Source organism: Varroa jacobsoni, unplaced genomic scaffold, assembly GCF_002532875.2.
Source record: "Varroa jacobsoni isolate VJ856 unplaced genomic scaffold, vjacob_1.0 scaffold_1376, whole genome shotgun sequence".
Lineage (NCBI taxonomy): Eukaryota > Metazoa > Arthropoda > Arachnida > Mesostigmata > Varroidae > Varroa > Varroa jacobsoni.
The window spans coordinates 381857-400750 of NW_019214278.1; the positions used below are offsets into that span (position 1 = coordinate 381857).

General features: G+C 37.6%; 2 protein-coding genes across 3 annotated transcripts; one reads left to right on the top strand and one right to left on the bottom strand.

Annotated features, from left to right (window-relative positions):
- The first annotated feature begins 4643 nt into the window (after positions 1-4643).
- On the top strand, positions 4644-7832 carry Polr2D (RNA polymerase II subunit D). Its single transcript, XM_022848764.2, has 3 exons — positions 4644-4971; positions 5535-5644; positions 6095-7832. The coding sequence occupies exons 1-3, from the start codon at positions 4858-4860 to the stop codon at positions 6303-6305; spliced, it is 435 nt and encodes a 144-aa protein (XP_022704499.1). The 5' UTR covers positions 4644-4857; the 3' UTR covers positions 6306-7832.
- Positions 7833-8973: 1141 nt separating this feature from the next.
- Positions 8974-15810, bottom strand: LOC111269297 (cellular tumor antigen p53). 2 transcript variants are annotated; one of them, XM_022848761.2, is made up of 5 exons: positions 15060-15810; positions 11838-11957; positions 10449-10595; positions 9899-10207; positions 8974-9580 (listed from the first exon to the last, which is right to left on the bottom strand). In XM_022848761.2, exons 1-5 carry the CDS (start codon positions 15483-15485, stop codon positions 9128-9130), a joined length of 1455 nt encoding a protein of 484 aa, XP_022704496.1. In that variant the 5' UTR covers positions 15486-15810; the 3' UTR covers positions 8974-9127. The 2 variants fall into 2 exon arrangements, with proteins under 2 accessions (XP_022704496.1, XP_022704498.1); XM_022848763.2 differs by lacking the exon at positions 15060-15810 and adding an exon at positions 13272-13419.
- Between the last annotated feature and the right edge of the window lie 3084 nt (positions 15811-18894).

Below are 18894 nucleotides of genomic sequence, written 5' to 3' on the forward strand. Positions count from 1 at the left end.
GTAATGACGTTAATGCAAAGTGTAAATTTTTATTGGTAGCACGAACTGAAACAGAGTCGCTGGTAATTGGTTGTAGCTTTATTACGCTGCAATAGTCGGACTGTTTTCCCAAGGCGTCAGCGTTATTAGTATGCTCAGTGGGAGCCACCTTCGTTCAAGCGTAGTTAAGAGTCGGTTACTGATACTTCCTAGCGATGCGTATATTTAAGAATTACAAGAATATGTCAAATAAGGATCCAAATTAGGCACTGCTAGACAGATCTTACAATGATACGAAACCTTCATGCTGGGCAGGGTTTCGAAATATTGGAGAGAACTTCAGAGCTACGTATTTGCCAAGCTAATTTTTGATACTCTCAGGGATGCATGAAACATGTCAAGTACCTCTACGGGCTACGCACCTTTCGTAGGAATTGTTTCTGGTAAAAATATATTCCTGCTTTATCTATTAACTCACCTAGAAGAGAATGCCGTCACGAGCTACTCGTAGAACTCAGGGTCGTGCTCAGTCTGTGCATTATGCTGCCACCTCTGGCACTTGCAAATGGCCGCCTAGATACGAAGAAAAACGCAATGCTATCTAGCACTTGTGGACAACTGCACAATATATATGCCTTTGCCTGTCCTAACTTACTCCTTGTTTTCAAGCGGCGTCGGCTATTGAAAAAAAACGAGAGGTTGTATGATTTTGATGTTATGAATTCGACTTCCACTAAAATGAACTTCTGTATAGTCTGAAAATACATTTTTCGGTATATTTGTACGGCTGAAGTCACTAACAGTTGAGCAATATTTAGTTTTGTATCTAATTGTGCTTGTACGTTATGGAAGATTTTTGTACATAAGAAAAATGCTTCAAACAAACTATTAATCGTATTTCTTTTTCCAGTTTCTTTACCAGCAGAGGGCCATTTCATTTCTTAGCTGTGACGTCCTGGCTGTATGTGAGCTCTTCCGAATGTCGACCTTCTCGAGTCCTGCGCTCTCGCGTTCATCTGCTTATGCAAACTTATGAGCTGCATAAATGCGTAGGACAGCACATATCAACATATATTTTCTGGACATAAATATCTAATTTACAGAACTGGCGCGAACCGAGTCTGCAAATGCTCGTTTACTTACGTTATTAGTACGAAGTATTTGGGCTTCAATTATATATAAGTATTGCTGACTAGGTGCCAAAATTTCGACCTAGTCGAGCATATTCAAATCTTGTCTCAAGATGTCATTCATGTGCTAATGGAAGTTCAGCTAAACCAGCGTTTTAAGGCAAAAGCTACACTGTGAAACTCTCCATCTCGGCCTATTCGAGTATCAGTCACGCCGCCTGGCTTTCTGCTATTCCGTGTCCGACATGGTTATGTCGACAAAACATTGGATTACTGTATACGCTTTTTGCTCCTCTGCATTGTTGACCCGAAGCGACCATTTATGACACATACTTCGTCGCTGTCTTTTTGTAGCAATTCTTACAATTAAATAGCGCATTACGGACGCAAAAAATACAGTTCAAGAATAATAGCGAACTAGCAATGGCAGGGGTGCCTCGCGTTGGTTGAAAAACTTCTGACAAAACAAAACCTCACCATATGCCCAAATGAAACCGATAGCCTCATCAAAGCTTCCGACCAAGTGACAACGATAGTAGTGCGGTCATCATCGCTTACTCACCCGCACAAAGCTCCTATTTTGCTTATTTCAATAATATTAAGATGGAAGACGATTAATTATATGTGGGATGCTATATTTTGTCTATTTTTTCAATATATACTATCGAGACGTGGCCACATCTGCCCCCATTATGTTACATATCAATTTTGAGGTCACATTATTTGAATTACAACGAAATGACAGTCTCAACACTGCAAGAAAAGGAAGGCAAAAGATAAGAGATATTCAATAGCATCTTTTTGTATTATTTCAAATATTTAATATGTAAGCAATTAATGAGTCGATTTTTTCAATTTAACAAGAGAAAACCGAACACTTACATTTTATATCTGCCTCTGTTTAGAACAATTGACTTGAGCTGCATTTTGGGCAGCGTGCATTCAAATACAAGAGGCATAAGACAATAATGAACGTTCACAGCCCAGTTCAATCGAATCTCTGAAAGCGCAGATGTTATTGAAAAAAACAGATGTTGTTCAAGAGGTGCACCTATGACCCAATGACTAATGCAATTTGTAGTAATGCGAAATAAAGCACTTTTATTCTGTGTTTCATATTTCATACTATATGTGCCTCAAAGCTTAATGTTCCTAGCTTACATATATTATCTATTCTAATAGTAGGGTAAACTTATATACTTTACACCATCCGCTAAGTTTAGGTCGCGAGAGTACTAATTTTTAATTAGAATGTAGATACTGTAGAGCACTTTTTATATGGGTATATAACAGCCTTTTTCGGCTTAGAAATACATGTAAAACGTACGTTGAATCGCAGAGTCAAAAAGATTCAGTCGCACAATACAGCTATTATTGTCTTACGCTTGGATAATTCACCAAACAGAGAGAAGATGCAAGCGTTCGGGTGTGAGAAGCCCATAAACGCTCTTTCTATACGTCGATTAGACAAATTTGATTATTGCTGGGAAGGATCAAAACAAGATAATCCCATGACTGTTCTTTAGGAGCATCAGACTATTGGATAATATGGCTTTTGATAGGTTAATGCCAACATCTTTGAAATCGATTTCCTTCTTTTTCATCGAACAGCAACTTTTGCCTAAACAGGGACATCTCGCTAAACTGGCCGAAAATCTGAATTCGGAACGAAAATCAAATATAAATATTTGATTTACAAAAATACGGAAAAGCTTTCTTTCCATCGTAACGGGACCTACCTTGAACAACTCTAAAACAAAATTCTTGAAACAATTTAGTACAGAGAAATGTCGAAATTAGGATATATTCATATAAAAACGCACATACTGTAAGTATAGTACAATAATCGACAATCGCAATGAAGACGGTGTTCACCAAGCATAGGGCAGCTGAAAGCCAAGAAGCAAGGCTCTCATTATGGACCTAGTGAATCTCATGTCTACTTGGTACTCTGCCTCTACCCAGATAGAAAGCAGATAAAACAGCGCGCTTTGCGTGTTCATCGCTTGGGCAACGTATGAGCAAAATCATAAGCCAGAAATGCGCAAATCAAGATAAATATGTCAATATTTACAAATATACTCAGATTAAAATTCTTACGAATCGGAACCATTTACAGGGCATTAAAGACAGTTGAAAAAGCAGCACACTTTGGCGGGGCTTTGCTTATTACTTTAGACAATAAAAGTGACAAACCGCTCCTCTCTCCAAATAAATGATGACTATCCTCTGAATAGTGGAAAAGTAACATAATCCGAGTAAAAATTACCTTTGATTTCAATCAAGCGGGAAAAGTATCAAGATCCTTATTTATTCGTCGTTTGTCAGAGAAATAAATGGCCAGATTTCAGGGGCTTTTCTAATCAGTAAAGCAACTAATTAAATGCTTTTTCGCAGTATATGATGGAAGTTACACCCCCTACAGTCAACTCACTGCAGGCACTACTTAATTCGATAAGTCCGTGGATGACGACTGCTTTATTTCATTTTCAATCTCTAAATTCTTCTATTCTCTTTAGCTGTCGCATGTTATCCGCTGGATCGAAGTAAATAGTTATAAATTATTCTCCCTTGGCTCCGTAGTTCAATTAACTTAGATAATATAACGATATTGTGGTATTTATATTTTTAGCGTTATATTTTTTACCAATTTATCTACCTCGAAAAAACGTTCGAAAAAGGTCGCAGTGAGGGATGTGTGAGTTACCCAAAAACATTCTGTAGCAAACGACAGGATTTCGTCTATCACTGAATATCTGTATTCACCATCGTTTTCAATGTAGCTATCATGGGAGCTACGATATATGAGACACGAGGCACCATTAATATCCCTATTTATATTCACAAAGGATTGAGTGTACAGTAACAGCGGACACAATGTCTAGCAGAGTCATAGTGATACATGATCTTCAGCGTAGAGCTACTAAATTTGAAAATATTTGTTAGTCTGAGCAGATAATTCCAAGGACATTTGAAACAAATCAGTATATTATTATTATTATTTTCTCAACCGTCTTATTGAGATGTATGTTTTAGAGTTATCTGTCAAAATTTTATTACGAGGATGACGTTAACGGCCGTGCATAGAATGCTGTATGATTACGGTAAAACTGATGTGTAATTCGTTCAAATCACTTGTTTCAGGTGAATTTTAAACAGCTATTTGAACTTAAATGATTTTAACGATGACAAGCCTAGAAAGGTTTTGTCCAGGTTCCTAGTGTCTCGATATATGAACTACGAATAATCCAGGCACTTAAAAACATATTTCAGAGAATTATGTTATGTTATCTTTTCGTCAATAAAAATGTTCATTAGCTTATGTATACCATCGTAAATGGTCTTTTATAGACAAAAAAAATGAGGCAAATACTGAGATAAGTCTTTTTAAAAGGATAATCTGCCTAAATTTTAAATGAAATCGATCTTAAAACGTTAAGGAGATGGAACAAGTTTATTAACGGATCTAGCTTGCGTCGTTGACAGCTGTGCCTACCGTTTCACAAGGCGGAGCAATTGGTGCGAGCAGACGCAACAAAACAGCAACAGTAAAAGAGGGCTAGAGCGCATCTTACGACAGATCAATCGATGGGCAATTCGGCGATGTGATCTGCGTTGCTTATCATCAGCAATCGAGTTGTCTTTCCGCATTGGCGATTTGCATCGTTTTCATACTGTAGATCGATCGAAGCAAAAGTGCAGCGTACCAAGTGAAGACTCCTATGAGCAGTAGTATTCCTCTAGCAGAATGGCAAAGATACCGGCTTCAGCAGCTGTCGTTCTGGAGACAGTTGAGGAAGATGCTTGCGAGCTCAGTTTCCCAAAAGAGTTCGAAAACGCTGAAACTCTACTAATATCTGAGGTACTGCATGTGGTGCACTATGTATATTATAGGCTTCATCAAAATAACCGATTGGAACGTAGCTCATTAGACATTATTCTAAACGTATAGGCAAGTGTCTTCGCAAGTAACAACAATTAAAAACAATAGAATCATGCATACGTGCTTTTATTTCTCGTTTTGGTACTTTCGATTGGATTAGTAGAATCTATTTCATAACATTGCTTTTGATTTTGAATATAGTTGAAATATTCATGTTTTGTATTATACTAGATAATACCAAAATATTCATCTGAATATTTTTTAAATGCATTGTTCTTCATTCACATGACATAGGCTGAAGAGTTGTTGCGGGAACAGTGGAACTTCATTTTGTCACTTGAGAAATTGGAGTGTTGTCGTTAGAGAATTATATGTGAAGCATATAGAAAAAATATTTATTTGGAATTAAATATGATCAATGTAATATATTATATTTAAGTTAGAGAAATACCTTCTGCCGTCTCATTATTAATCGTTCTAGAAAACGGTAAACTTTCTTGGAGAACTTATATTTGTGGCTTTATACATTAATATCGTGATAGGTTCACATGCTGCTTGATCACCGGAAGCAGCAAAACGAATCAGCTGAGGAGGAACAGGAACTGTCGGAACTTTTTACGAAAACGCACAACTACTGCGAGCGATTTTCAAAGTAGGTTACTAAGTCTTTGTAGGTTTAACAATATGTCATTTGCATGTACTCAAACATTCTATATCACAGAGAATAATAGATTATAAGCCTACTATTTACGACTCAGAGAACAGCGGCCTAGCTTAACTCGTGGATAAAGAATTCGTTTTTTGAGAATATATAAAGTAGCTGTTTTTGTGGAGCATTGAACGCAAGAAATGCAAAAATACGACTTAACATTTTATTATAAATATACTGAAAGGTTCGCGGTTGTGGGCTGAAAAAGAACATTATATTATATGCGTATTTCTTTTGACAGAAACCACTAAATTTGCCACGCTATTACCAATGCTTATGATGTGGCTAAAATAATAAAGTTAAGACATTTTTATGATACCTCTATGATTCGCCTAATAATTCTACTACTCTTCCTTACTGTTCTTCATACGTTTCTTTTCATTTGTATTACAGATTCAAGAACCGTGAAACCATTGGTGAAGTTCGAAACATGCTTCAGCAAAAGAAATTACACAAGTTTGAACTAGCCCAGTTAGCTAACCTTTGTCCCGAGAACCCGGAAGAGGCAAAAGCACTAATCCCGTCGCTGGAGGGTCGATTTGAGGATGAAGACCTTCGCCAGCTACTTGACGATATACAAACGCAGAAGAGCTTCCAATTCTAATAACACAGTATTAATTATAGGCGTATCCGAATTCTCATGGGTAATTATGTATTACTGTGTGTCTTAGGGGTGTTTCAATAAACTGTTTCAAATTTCACAGTCTAATAATACGAAATAAGTGGACATATGATTTTAGTGAAACATCTAGTGGGAGTAATCTAAGAGGATAGGAAATATAGTAATGGAAAGAGTCACATGTACTAGAGATGTTCATTTTTCTTGCCCATGAAGTACTTCAGGCACATCCGCAAGGATGAACACTTCGTTCTTATATACCAGCCACCTGTAACGGCTATTCGTGTGGTTATGTCTCGCTTGAGTAGGGAATAACCTAGCCGAAAGGTATTGACGAGCACCACTTGCAACATAAGGGTCAACAAGATACTCTTGATCAAATCCTGCCCTAAGCGTCCTCCTTAGGCCAGGATTGAACGAGTTGCCTTGATTATCTCTATTTCTGATTAAGCTGAATTTATAAACACACAACAATATGATATGGGTACTGCAAGTAGTCTCATACAAGCATCTGGACCTATTTTATCCCGTTGAAGATTTTGTGTTTAGCAGAGTTAGATGCAGAATAGGCTGGTGATCTCATCAACTGTGAAGAAAAAAGTAAAGGCATGATCAACCAAAAAATGCCCGGTTACTAAAAGTATTTTTTATTGATTTAAAACATGTGGTATGTTTAAGAGTTTCAGCTAGGTACTTTCAAATAGGAAATAGTTTGTAGTAGAATCCAAACTTCTGCAATAGATATTTATAATTTCGTTTTTACTATATACAGTGTTTATAGCGCTAAGAGGTATTCAAAATGCTCGCATCTAGTAAACTTATGAATGGGTTTTTTATAATTTCTAAAGTAACCAGACGGCATTGGACGTACACATGAGAGAAGTATCAAAAAGGTTGTGCCGAAAGTATATAATTAAAGTCGACCTATGGCTGTATTGAAAAGATATTTAAAATTTCACATTAAGCGCTATATATACTGTTATAGGGCAGTAGTATGCTATGCTAGGTATAATATGAACTCATGATATGTGGCTTTTATAAAAGAACGACGTATTTAAGTTTCAATATGATTGAAACAGGCTTCATGCAACGAGGTCAAATAAAAAAGAAATGCTTAGTTTAGCTTCTTTAGAATGAGGAGATTTAAATAAATGTTTCCGGTTGAAAATGAATCCCGTAAACGACATTTGTCACTACAATGCTGGATATTATTCAAGGGTGCATTCTTTAAGTAAATTCCATTGCTTTAAATAAATGAGAGAGCAGGGTTATGTTCATTTTATCAACGACGCGACGTAATCACGACGACCCGGATAAACTGGGTTGCTCGTTGAAATTGTGCTGCTGCCACATTCGCTAATTAAGATATTTCTAAGCTGTTGATCTCTATTCTTGTTAGTAAGATATGGTTCGGTAAAAGAAAATTACAAAAGATAGATGCTTTACTAAATACGACAAATACGAAATGATGAATAAATATACAGAAACCTTTAATACAAGTTGTTTTGCTAACTGTGTGTTCTCTGATTTTTAGAGAAAATTGAGGTTTATGATTACTATATAGAACGTTTAGCATTTCCTTCAAATCTGCTTATTTCATGATTCCATTCGTTAAATCTGAATGTTCCTGATCTTTATTGTATGGTTAAAAAGAAGTATTTCATTTATGTATTTATTTTAACTAAACTTGAAAAATAACACTCACATTTGTTTCAATAACTTTCTATTATTTCTTTTCGAGTAAAATCTAAAAATAGCTTAGGACGTAGTTCCTGTATACTCTACTTATATGTATGTTTGATTTAGGGTAGCAAAATAGATGTGATTCCTTTAAGACTCAACAAATCCATTGAATAATGTTTAACTAGTAGATAACTGTTACTACACAACTTCTTTCATAAGTATTTAATTATATGAAATCTGTCTTGCTAGTGCTTTAAATTAATGTCCCTTGTACTTTGAAGAAAACAATCTCCAAAGCTTTTATAGGCTTGTAGAATTTTCCTATCCACTTCAACATCGTTGTAAATTAGTTAACTGAAACGTTTTTCCTCTGTGGCAAATAAATGTATAAGCTTATCACAATATATGCACTTTCTTATAGAAAATCATGTGTAAACTATTTGATTTTCGTACACTATTCAACAATTCAAGAAAATTTATTACCGCTAATTATGATTAAAATCAATGTACTATGATGCAGACATCATCATTATGGAGCTACACTCAATGCACACGCAACAATTCTGCTCGCTGTTTTTATCTGTGCGATACTCCTCTTCATCTAAATGGTATGTAAAATAAGAAAAATAGATGAGAATTGAAGGACACCTCGCATTCATAGCTTACAAGTTAATTCAGATTACTTAAAGTCAAATCCAATAAATAATGAATGTGATATTATCCTTGATATTATTATCCGCAACTGCTCAAATTGAAACTTGTTTTTCCTTGTTTTTTGTCATCGCTATTCATCTGTTTTAGTTAATATTTCCTTATTACTTTTAGTTTCGTATCTCTCGTATATATATATATATATATATATATCTTTTACTCATTAATAATTGCCTTCAAGATATTAATCCATTCATTTATTAACAGTAACTCTATGTTACCTATCGAAGTACACTTTTGTGCACGAACAACAGCCAACTTGATAGAGTAGTTGTCTTTATTGTTTACAGGACAAGCACTGAGCGAGTTAAAAACAGTGTGTCTTGCCAAATCGAAGACTCCGGCTTCCTAATTCAACAAGGTGGTATTATAATTAGTAGCGATTCAGAAACTGTCCCTAATCCGGCCTTTTTCTAACCATCAGAGTAAACAATTTCTCCTTCGCGTTTAACTTCAGTGGCTGTAAGATTTTGCTGTTGCTGCAATTGAACCCGCTGCTGGTCGATGGCGCCAGAGACTTTTCGTTTTTTGACTCGTTGATGTTGAGCACGTAGTTCCAAACCTTCGGCCACTCTTTTAAGAATTTCGAAGTTGGTTCTCCCCCGCACCCGTATCGAAAATACTTCACCGTCCTGTCCAGTTTCGTGTTCGTTGTCAGTTGAGTTCAATATGCTTATCGAAGCAGACTCTGAGCCGGCTCCGGGGGCTGATCGTAGTCTGGTGTGACCCGATATGGCCATACTGTGTTGACCACTACTGCGATGTCCGGCACGAGCCGTTGCTCCACTGCTCTCCATGGAGAGTCGCTTGGCTAACGTTGTTTCATCGGTTCGTCGATCTCGCCCCGGACACGCGCAAACCTTAACCTGTATGAAAGCACAAAAATATACCATTGGTTAATAAGTGTCGGTTGTAAAAAAGAAAAAAAAATTACGTTGTATACCGGATACAATATCTCTGTAGAAAGCGATAGAAACTCTGTCATCAATGGTACCGAATTCGATCGACAGAAGTCAATAAGTATTAGTTAATATAGGTTGCATATTTATAGTGATTTTCAGCTTATACACTGCATTTTCAAAAATACATTAAATTGCAAAAAAGAATGAATAAAGTTATACATTATATCGCTATCAAGTGTTTTCTTTTTGATTTGTGACTTGATATCCTGGGTATGTACTAACCTCAACAACGGCTCGGGCCAACTCTTTGCCTTGGTGCTGCAGCAGAAACACGACCTCAGTAGCGCGTCTGTTCACTCCGCCAACGCAAGTATTTCTGCACATGAACTCAAAAAGGTACGTATACGATTGGCATCCAGTGTGTGGTTTTTCAAAGGGCACAACAAGGCAATGTCGATTGGAGTTCTGGATGTCCTCATGATATAGGGACTGAGGGTGTGGCGAGTTCATCCAAAATTTGCCCTTCAAACCTGATGCGTCAAGGTTGCGACAATGGTGCGGACATCGCACCACGTTCTCACTCCGGGATACCTAAAACGGAAAAACAACACGCGATATTTTAGATTAATTGATGTAGTTCACGACTTAAAGGGATTGCTGGTATGACTATTTAAAAGTCTACACATAGAGACGTACTTAGAAGCAATGTATCTAAAACCAGGCCACACTATTTTTACGGGGAAGAAAAAGAATATTATAAACATAGGTGCTCAACCCGGCTTATCGTCATTCGATCAGCATTGATTTATTTCTACTGTTAATGTGTACTTACGGCGTCCTTGTAAACTGGAACGACAACGATGTATGAGTTGTCCGGAGGCGGATGCATAGTGCCTACCTTAAAAGGACACTGCGAGTTGAGCATCACATACAACCGGCCCACTTCCCCCGAATAGGTCCATGTCATATTCTTTGTTACCTGCAACGCGTCAAGTATATCAGACCTTAGTTCTTTTGGTTCAACTTTGAAGAAGCCATTTTTATGAACAAAACTATAGACGCTTATACGGTGCAGGCTATCCACTCATATTTCTGATTCTATTATTACTAGTGAATCAAATATACCCACTGTAAAAATCAGGGTAGATACATAACGCTTCCACTACATTATCGTCCAATAATGTCTTTATAATTTGGGTTGACATGCGATTCCTAACAGTCAACAAACACTATTAGTCATACAGGCATCTCTTTTGCCTTCGTCGAAAAGCAATCGACGGGCACTCGGCTTCCATGCTAGCATACCTATTATGTCAAATGATCGTCAGTTGTATCCTGCTAAGCTTAGACAAGATGCTACGTTGCGCCTATTGAGGGTATTCCTGGAATTAACTTTTCTGGGCAACTTAAAATGATTTATGCTATACAACACTTGGGCAGCAGAGGCTGCTCCAGCAACTAACGACACATGACATCATAACACATCTAGGCATGTAAGTAGGAGCGATATAGATCCTCTTGTACATCATATGTCAACCTGAAAAGACCGTTGCAATACTACATAATCGATCCGAAAGCCTATCTATCGCTTCCTGTGCACCTCGTAACACTTCTACCATAGACAAATAGGTACAAGAGCAAATCTTCCGTCAGAATTAAAGTCGTCACATATACATAACCTATATAATATAGAAAAACAAACAAGACAACTCAATATACAAGGTTCCGAATTAAGTTGGCCAAAGCAACGCGGCGGGGGTTAGTGGGATGGTAGCTGTAGCAAGTTAAAGTTCTTTAAGCTTCTTGGGGCAGAATAAAATAAAAGATTTGTTTGCGTGAGACATATATACTGGGTAACATAGCAAGGGCTGTGAGTCGTTTTATACGAAAATTAACACAGTCAAGCATGTATGAGCAGCTAGGCATAAATGTCTTCCGTCCCTTCCTGATTAAGTGCTGCTGGTCTGGACTGACGGAAATCATAGTGTCTAAACTAAATGTAGCTAAGTTCTTATAAAACTCAACTAGAAAAAATCTAATTTACTGGTATAGGAGCACCATTTTGAAATTGTTGAATTGCTGAGAGAACGAACTTATATATATTGTATTTCATAAAAATACATCGTTTCTTTTACTTATACATAATTTATTCACTATACATATATTTAAGAGATATTCCATGACAAATATCTGGGAATTGCACGAATAAAGTGATCGGTACCTTTTCGTGAGCATCGAAGAATACTCGGAATCCATAATCTCCCGGATTACTGCTTAAAGTCTGGTTGACGACGGTCGAATTGAGGTTAGCGCGAATCCATTCATGCTCTTGAACGAACGGCTATAAAATAAAAGAGAGAAAAGACAAAGCATGTGAACATTTCTAATTATTAAATTGTTTCGCGGTTATTTTTAATTATTCAGTTAATTTCGATTAATATTTTATTTGACTTTTACGAAAAAATAATTTATTTTAATTATTTTTATTTTAATTACTTCGTTGCTGATTACCTGCCAGGAATCTTTTCTCAAATTTATTCGTGCAAGAGTTTTGTGTTTCCAGATATGTGTAATGTATGTCTCCGTAATAGCTTAGCAAGTAACGTATTTGCTTGCTAATCTCAGGGACACGTTGTAGTCCAAGTTCAAACTGAGCACCGACACACTTCATTTCATGTTCGGAGCCCACCATCTGATGGAATGCTTAACGGGAGCACCGAACATAAAACTCGAAACATAGAGATATTATATATATTGATATACTAAGGTAAGCATGCAAGTTCAGCATCCTGTTTCTTGTGCGAGAATGGACGTTATAGCACACTACAAGGTATTCTAAAGAATGCTTCAGACACGAAAGTTCGAACAAATGACAATTTTGACGTATCGATAATTCGCATTACTATGTTGTATAAATAAGACAAACGCAACTGATATGTGGTGGACGTTCTATCATTATGTGCCCATAATTTAGCATTAAACATCGTGTATTAGTTGTTACGACACTAATCTCGAATACATCAGTAGGCTCCTTCTGCACATGAAGCGAAGCAAGGCAAGCTGCCATTCCGGATACAAAGAACAACGTTTGGCGTCTTTAAATCAACTCAACGGCGCAAACTGAATCGGAGGTTGTTCAGCAATTTGTTATAGCTCGGGAAAGGCAGTCACATTTTACCACAATTTGATCCAATGCACAGGTGATGCTGTCGTAACCAGTTCATAGATAATTGCGCTCAACAAAGTTCAGGTGATACGTATCGACTACTACAAATTAAGCTGCTTAGGTAGATAGATGTATAACACTTGTCTTTAAATCATTTAGTGCAATTATATATTAAATATTCTACGAGATTTTTCGAATCACACATGATTGGCGGTAATGATGATTGGTGGCAGATGCTAGAATTAAGTACTTCTCGAAAACCGCACATGACAGTTTCAAGGAGGCGCAAAATTTTAAAATCTGATACTCTATAATAATAATAATTGTAATTATTTATATTATCTTAACAGACACAACTAAAAACAAGAGCGTAATTAGCTGCGTACGTGTGGGTCTTGTCCCATTGCTGTAATTTGAATGGAGGAACGGGAGTAACTGAGTGGACCTTAGAGAATTTAACACTGTTGCATGACGCGAAATATAACTCACATTGGCTGCTGGTATTTGCATAGTCCCTGGTAAGTGCAGCTAGTACAATAAACTACTGCGCCAGACAGAGTCTATATACACCGCATCAATAGTCGGCAGTTAACCAGCACAAACAAAACTGGATTCGGGCCAGGTCCAGGCCGGTTAGCGGGCTGTGCTCCTAATTGAGCAGAAATCTTCTGTTGAACTACCGGCGCAGGCCACCACTGGTTTGGCTTGAGCAAGACGAACAGACAGGGCGCAAGTTACAATGGCTCACATGGACCATGCGCGAAGGCAGGTCATGCTCTGTCTGGACATGTCGGAGCAGCTCCGCGTAATGCGCAAATACTATAAATCATTACCGTGCCATCTACTACGGGCATGCCTATCCATGGCAGTATGTCAACTGATGCTACGTTTCTTTCCCAGACAGAGAGTGCTAAGTGGTGAAAAATCGTTTATCACCGTTTGTGCAAACATTTAAGGCAACAGTAAACAAAATAAGATAATAATAATAACAACTGTCTGCGAAACTTGTCGAAAGAATCACCAGTTCCAAAAAAGTTAACCAACGATAAGATTGATGCTCGTGAGTCAAGATAATGCTAATAAGTAGAGAAACTGAATAGCGACGTAAAAATTCTATAAGGGTGTTAAAAGTATTCACATACATGGTGACGATTGATTACAAAAGCCAAAATGTTTCGATTTAACGTCCAACATGACCGTTGGCATTCTGTCAAGCCGCTGGCTCTCACTTCGAAACAAAGAATATTTATGCTTGGATTCGAACCTACATCACCACATGTCCCTAGAACTATCAGGCAAATTCGTAACTAAGCTATCACCGAGCCTCATTGCAGTAGCCTGGCAGTATTGTTAGTGTCAACAAGTCAATGTTTGTGTTAGCGAGTAGAACAAGTTGGCCACCATCCCGATAGTCGCTAAGCGAGTAGGGGTAATGCCAAAACAATTCCCCACTGTGGCCCTTTTCCAAAACATGTTTCGTTTGGTCTGACGCAACCTACCACAGATATAATACGGCCATAGTCGATACCGTATAACTGTATTTCTTTCATCACAGAGGTGGATATTGCTCTAGGTACCAACCCCATTAAGAAACGTGTATGCTTGGTGTACAGCGACAATGAAAGTTGCCACTGCGGTGCGGGCAGCTAGAAACCGTAATACCATCACAGATAGATACAATACATTTATTCGGTCGTACTGACGTTTCTTATTTAGAGGAGTAGTAGTACTTCAAGAAAAAGGATTGCGACAATAAAAAATGTTTTTGCTGTTTTTACAAAGTTATAATTCGTTGTCATTTGATTGACGTAATATCTTATTGCATCTGTAGCCCCTCAATTTTTCCTCAGTCTCTCTTAAAGCATCTTCCCGTGTTCCCGGATTTCCCATGAATCGAAACATCGTGTCGCAAACAGGTTTAAGTGACTCATAGGACACAATGTCGGTCCTAGGCCGCGTGAAGATGGTACACAACGATTACCGTCAAACCGTTAATAAATATTGCTCGAATTACTTGAGCTCTGCACAAATACGTTTAAGCTGACCTCAGAAGAGGGAAAGGGCAAACATGTACCTAACATAACGGTACACAAACTGGCGAACATGTTGTTGCCAATTGGTTGCTAGCAGTCTATCAGTGATTATGTGGACTCTGCTTGATAATCGGTTTTTAGTAATAACAGGTAACAACAACGTAACAAACATCGTTGTATTCCTAGGACAATTATATCCGTCCCATTATCATAAATAATGGCTATTTCATTACTATTAATTTACCTTAACGTCCTGATAATGTGGTGCACGACGCTGTGTTTGCTGCTGACCTTGTCGCTGCGACTGCGCGGATGCAACCAGTTGTTGTGTATTAGGCGCCATTAAAAGCATTTCGGCGAAATTTTGCAATTCTGGGTCATTTTCGTCTTCTAAAAGGGACATTTGTTGCTGGTCCTGGATATAATAAAGCATATTGCTATTAGGGTTGCTGACGTTTATGTTGTCGTTATTGAGCACCGCCGCAGTGCTGTCTTCGTTTGCGAGAACAACCGAGAGTGGACGCTCTCCAGTGTCAGCAGCATATTGCGCGTTTGCATCTTCAGGCAACTGAAGCATCATGTCGATAATCTCCTGCGAGTTTGATGTTGTTTCGGTGTTGCCACCCTCCATCGCAGTTCTTAAATGTTGGTCCGAGGACAGGACACTCATTGCAAACAAGTCACTGAATTCAGACAACTGTGTAGAGAACGTCACTTCGCTGGTGGCCAGGGCCGGGGTAAAACGAATTGTTGATTCCGTAACACTTATCGTTGCGGTTATAGTTGAATTATTAAAAGGAGATCAATTGAAGTCTTAACGGGCTTTGATAGGTCGGTATTTTTTCTACCTTGAATTAGATTCGCAAAAGTAACCAAACTTTGTAGTCTATTTACCTCAGACTTACCGGCAGCCAGGCCGCTCTCGCGGCGATGACAACCGAGCTGGCGTCCTGAACGCGTATTGGTAACCTTAGCTTACAAACAATATCGACTTGCCTTTCCGATGTAAGCACTAGAAGCGGGTCGGCGTCTGCTTCTTCTTCGAATAGCTAGCGAACAGGGGCTACGTGCCCCACACACACATAGCAGAAGTCGTCCAAATGGGGCGGGCTTTTTTGAAAATTGTAGCGAACAAATCAGTCTTTGGATGAACATGACAATAATTCACAAATAAACTGTAGAATGAACTTGGCTTCACCAGAAATACACGGAAAGCACAGACAAATTAGTGCAGCTTTCATCAAGATCTCTGGTCAGACTGAAGATCAAAGAAGGTTTCTATGGATTTCGATTTTAGCTGCAGCTGGAGCAACAGGTAAATTGTTGGTGCATCAGTATAGCTGAGCGCCACGCGGGTTGCAGACGAGTTCATTGGATTAGGGAGCAGTACTGTTAACCAAGATCTGCGGACAAAGCAGGTGGTATGACGCTTGACAAGTTCAATTCTTATTGGTAAATTATGACGTGTATATAAACTGTTCACGGTTCACTAGTATGAAATAAAGAGTTTGATGCAGTATCATGCCCATCATATATTATGTATGTTTTTTCTTTTAGCGGTAACAAATACTTCATATTAACTTACCGTTAGCCATGTTTTTAAATGTTTACTTGTTATACTTTATTCGTTAACGTCAAGCCCACGAGCTTGGTGTTAAGGCACGAATTACAGTCTGTCGTTAATAATATTTATCTTTACCTTGAAAATGATATGTTGATTTTGTTAAGACACAAAATGATCTTTTAGTCTACGCAGTTACGACTAAATTACTAAATAAATGATTTAAAGACTGGAAAAGTCGAAATACTTATATGCAAGCATTTGCACCCTAAGTTATAAACTATCATTACGATATCGAGCATTCATGAAGTTATGACATCCGTGTGGTATATCAGGAACGTAACTTGTAACAATGCTAAATCTTCGTTCCGAAGCCTTTCATCAGCCGACTAGCACTTTAGAGATATGCATGCTTATTCATAACAATAAATAATCATTTTTTTTATTAAATAAAAAGAAGTGCCATCAACACTCATCGCGTCCGGCGCAAAAACAGGACCCTATTTTATTTCATTTATTTGCATTAGGTTTGTTTCTCTTTGTGATTCAATGGGAAAAGATTCGTATCGCACATTAAGAATCAACTGATTACAAATGCTTAAGTATATCGAGTCTATAATGAGCTATCTTCTTTTCTTTACATGGCCTTAAAAAAAAGATAACATTTTACCTCATTAGAATAATTTTTTCAGATGTACTTCGGCGTTGTAAAAGTTACCTTTTTCAGATTAATAAAGGACGCACAACTAAACCTACCGACATCTCTCTGATGCCGGTAAGATTAATTAAGATGCATAATCTTTTCATTCACAGCGATTTTGAGTGGCAGTAGACACGCAGATTAAACACCATTTCGTGTACGTCTTTTTTTAGGTGTAATCTAACTTACAAAGGTGCAACATATATTGGTACTATTAGTTTAGTTTTTTTCGGAATTACCAAACAATAGAACTAATGGTCGTAACAATGTTTCTTAGGTGATCGCGTAAAGTAAAAAAAACACTACACGATGTGTGTTGATCTATATACAAAAAATAACGCATGAAAGTTGGGAGTTATGCAGTAAAAAGGAGTACCAACTATCGTTATATTACTCCATAATACAACGCCAACAATAAAGACGTACTTGACAATAAGAACTTGTGCGTTTATTAAATTACAATAAATAAAAAGTTCACACAAATGCGAAACAATACGTATATGGAAATAACTAATCAGTAACAATTTTTTCTCTGAAGCTATTGAAGCAAGTGTCTTCTTACAAGCTGGTACTTCTCATTAACTATATGTGACTATAACTATATAATTAATTCATCGAGACGTCAATTGTTCACGCTTGAAATGTTAAGTGAGGTAATCTAAAGCATGATAAATAATTGAATTTATATACTACTATAGATGAGAAGACCAGTATCGTTCGTAGAAAACTTATCCGTTCAGTAGAAGGAAACAGATAGAAATATTTACATTTTTAATAATGTAATTTACGAATTAAAATTCAAGTGGCGCAACAATTGAAGATGTTTACCTATTGCAGAAAGTGATATTATGAACGTACTGTAGATACGCGTAGGTTGCCAAGATAGATGATTGGAGCCTGAATGGACCTCCTTGTACATAGGACTTTTCAGTCAGGTGACTGATTCGTTAACGAAGCTCGCAAAACGCCTAATTGATGCACTCGGGGCTTCTTTCTTGCATGTCTCTGCACAGACATACAAAAAATGTATTCAATGTTATTAGGGTCACGAAATTGTTAATCCATTGGGACAAGTGTGCTAAGGGCGACGTATCTGTCTAGCCGCCGTCGTAAAAATAGTCACCACAGGCTTACTATTCATTACAACTACTATGGAGTTTTGCGCACGTCGAATGTAATAAAACTAATCCAGGATATAAAATGTTTGACATGCTACTACAGTGGATAATGAATAGCTTTGGCGGGCTATGTCCAAAACTAAATGAGCAATGTAAGGATAAACTTTTGTTGCTACCTGCGATGAACTATAGTCGTAGAGCTCATAACGAGAAAATGACATTAAATAGGTCAAACAGACAAATGTTAGGACGTATAGGAGTACTTCTCTTGATTGGAAAAAAGTTCTATAAAGAAGTGTGGCCTTAAATTATTAGGAACACGGCCGATAATCAACTAGAAACTACACGAAAAGCTACTCGAAGAAAGGAACCCGGCCTGTTTCTTTTTAATCATGTGTTCAGTTACAACCAACAGGCTTGAGTAATGCGGAATATCTGTTTTGATTGCGTTGGATATGTTAACAACGAGCATGGGGCTTCCCATTTAAGTGGACGCTTCTTGAGAGATTTATGATCGCATTTTTTTTTTTGCCAAGTACAAATGAAGGAAACCCAAGATTTCTTTAATAAATCGTCAACTTAAACAAAGCTTCGTTTTAGAAGAGCTCCAATACCAATATAAATTTTCCACCAGTCCTGCAATGTAGTTCCGAAAGGCAGTGTTACATCAGATTTTAGCAGGTCCGAGTTCTGCGATACA

Bases quoted from the DNA above. Each gene is read 5' to 3' on its own strand.
- Polr2D (XM_022848764.2), top strand. From the start codon at position 4,858: ATGGCAAAGATACCGGCTTCAGCAGCTGTCGTTCTGGAGACAGTTGAG. The intron at 4,972-5,534 runs GTACTGCATGTG...ATATCGTGATAG, and splicing joins AAACTCTACTAATATCTGAG to GTTCACATGCTGCTTGATCA. The intron at 5,645-6,094 runs GTAGGTTACTAA...TTTGTATTACAG, and splicing joins TACTGCGAGCGATTTTCAAA to ATTCAAGAACCGTGAAACCA.
- LOC111269297 (XM_022848761.2), bottom strand. From the start codon at position 15,485: ATGAGTGTCCTGTCCTCGGACCAACATTTAAGAACTGCGATGGAGGGT. The intron at 10,596-11,837 runs GTACCGATCACT...GACGCGTTGCAG, and splicing joins TCTTCGATGCTCACGAAAAG to GTAACAAAGAATATGACATG. The intron at 10,208-10,448 runs GTAAGTACACAT...TTTCCGTTTTAG, and splicing joins TTCCAGTTTACAAGGACGCC to GTATCCCGGAGTGAGAACGT.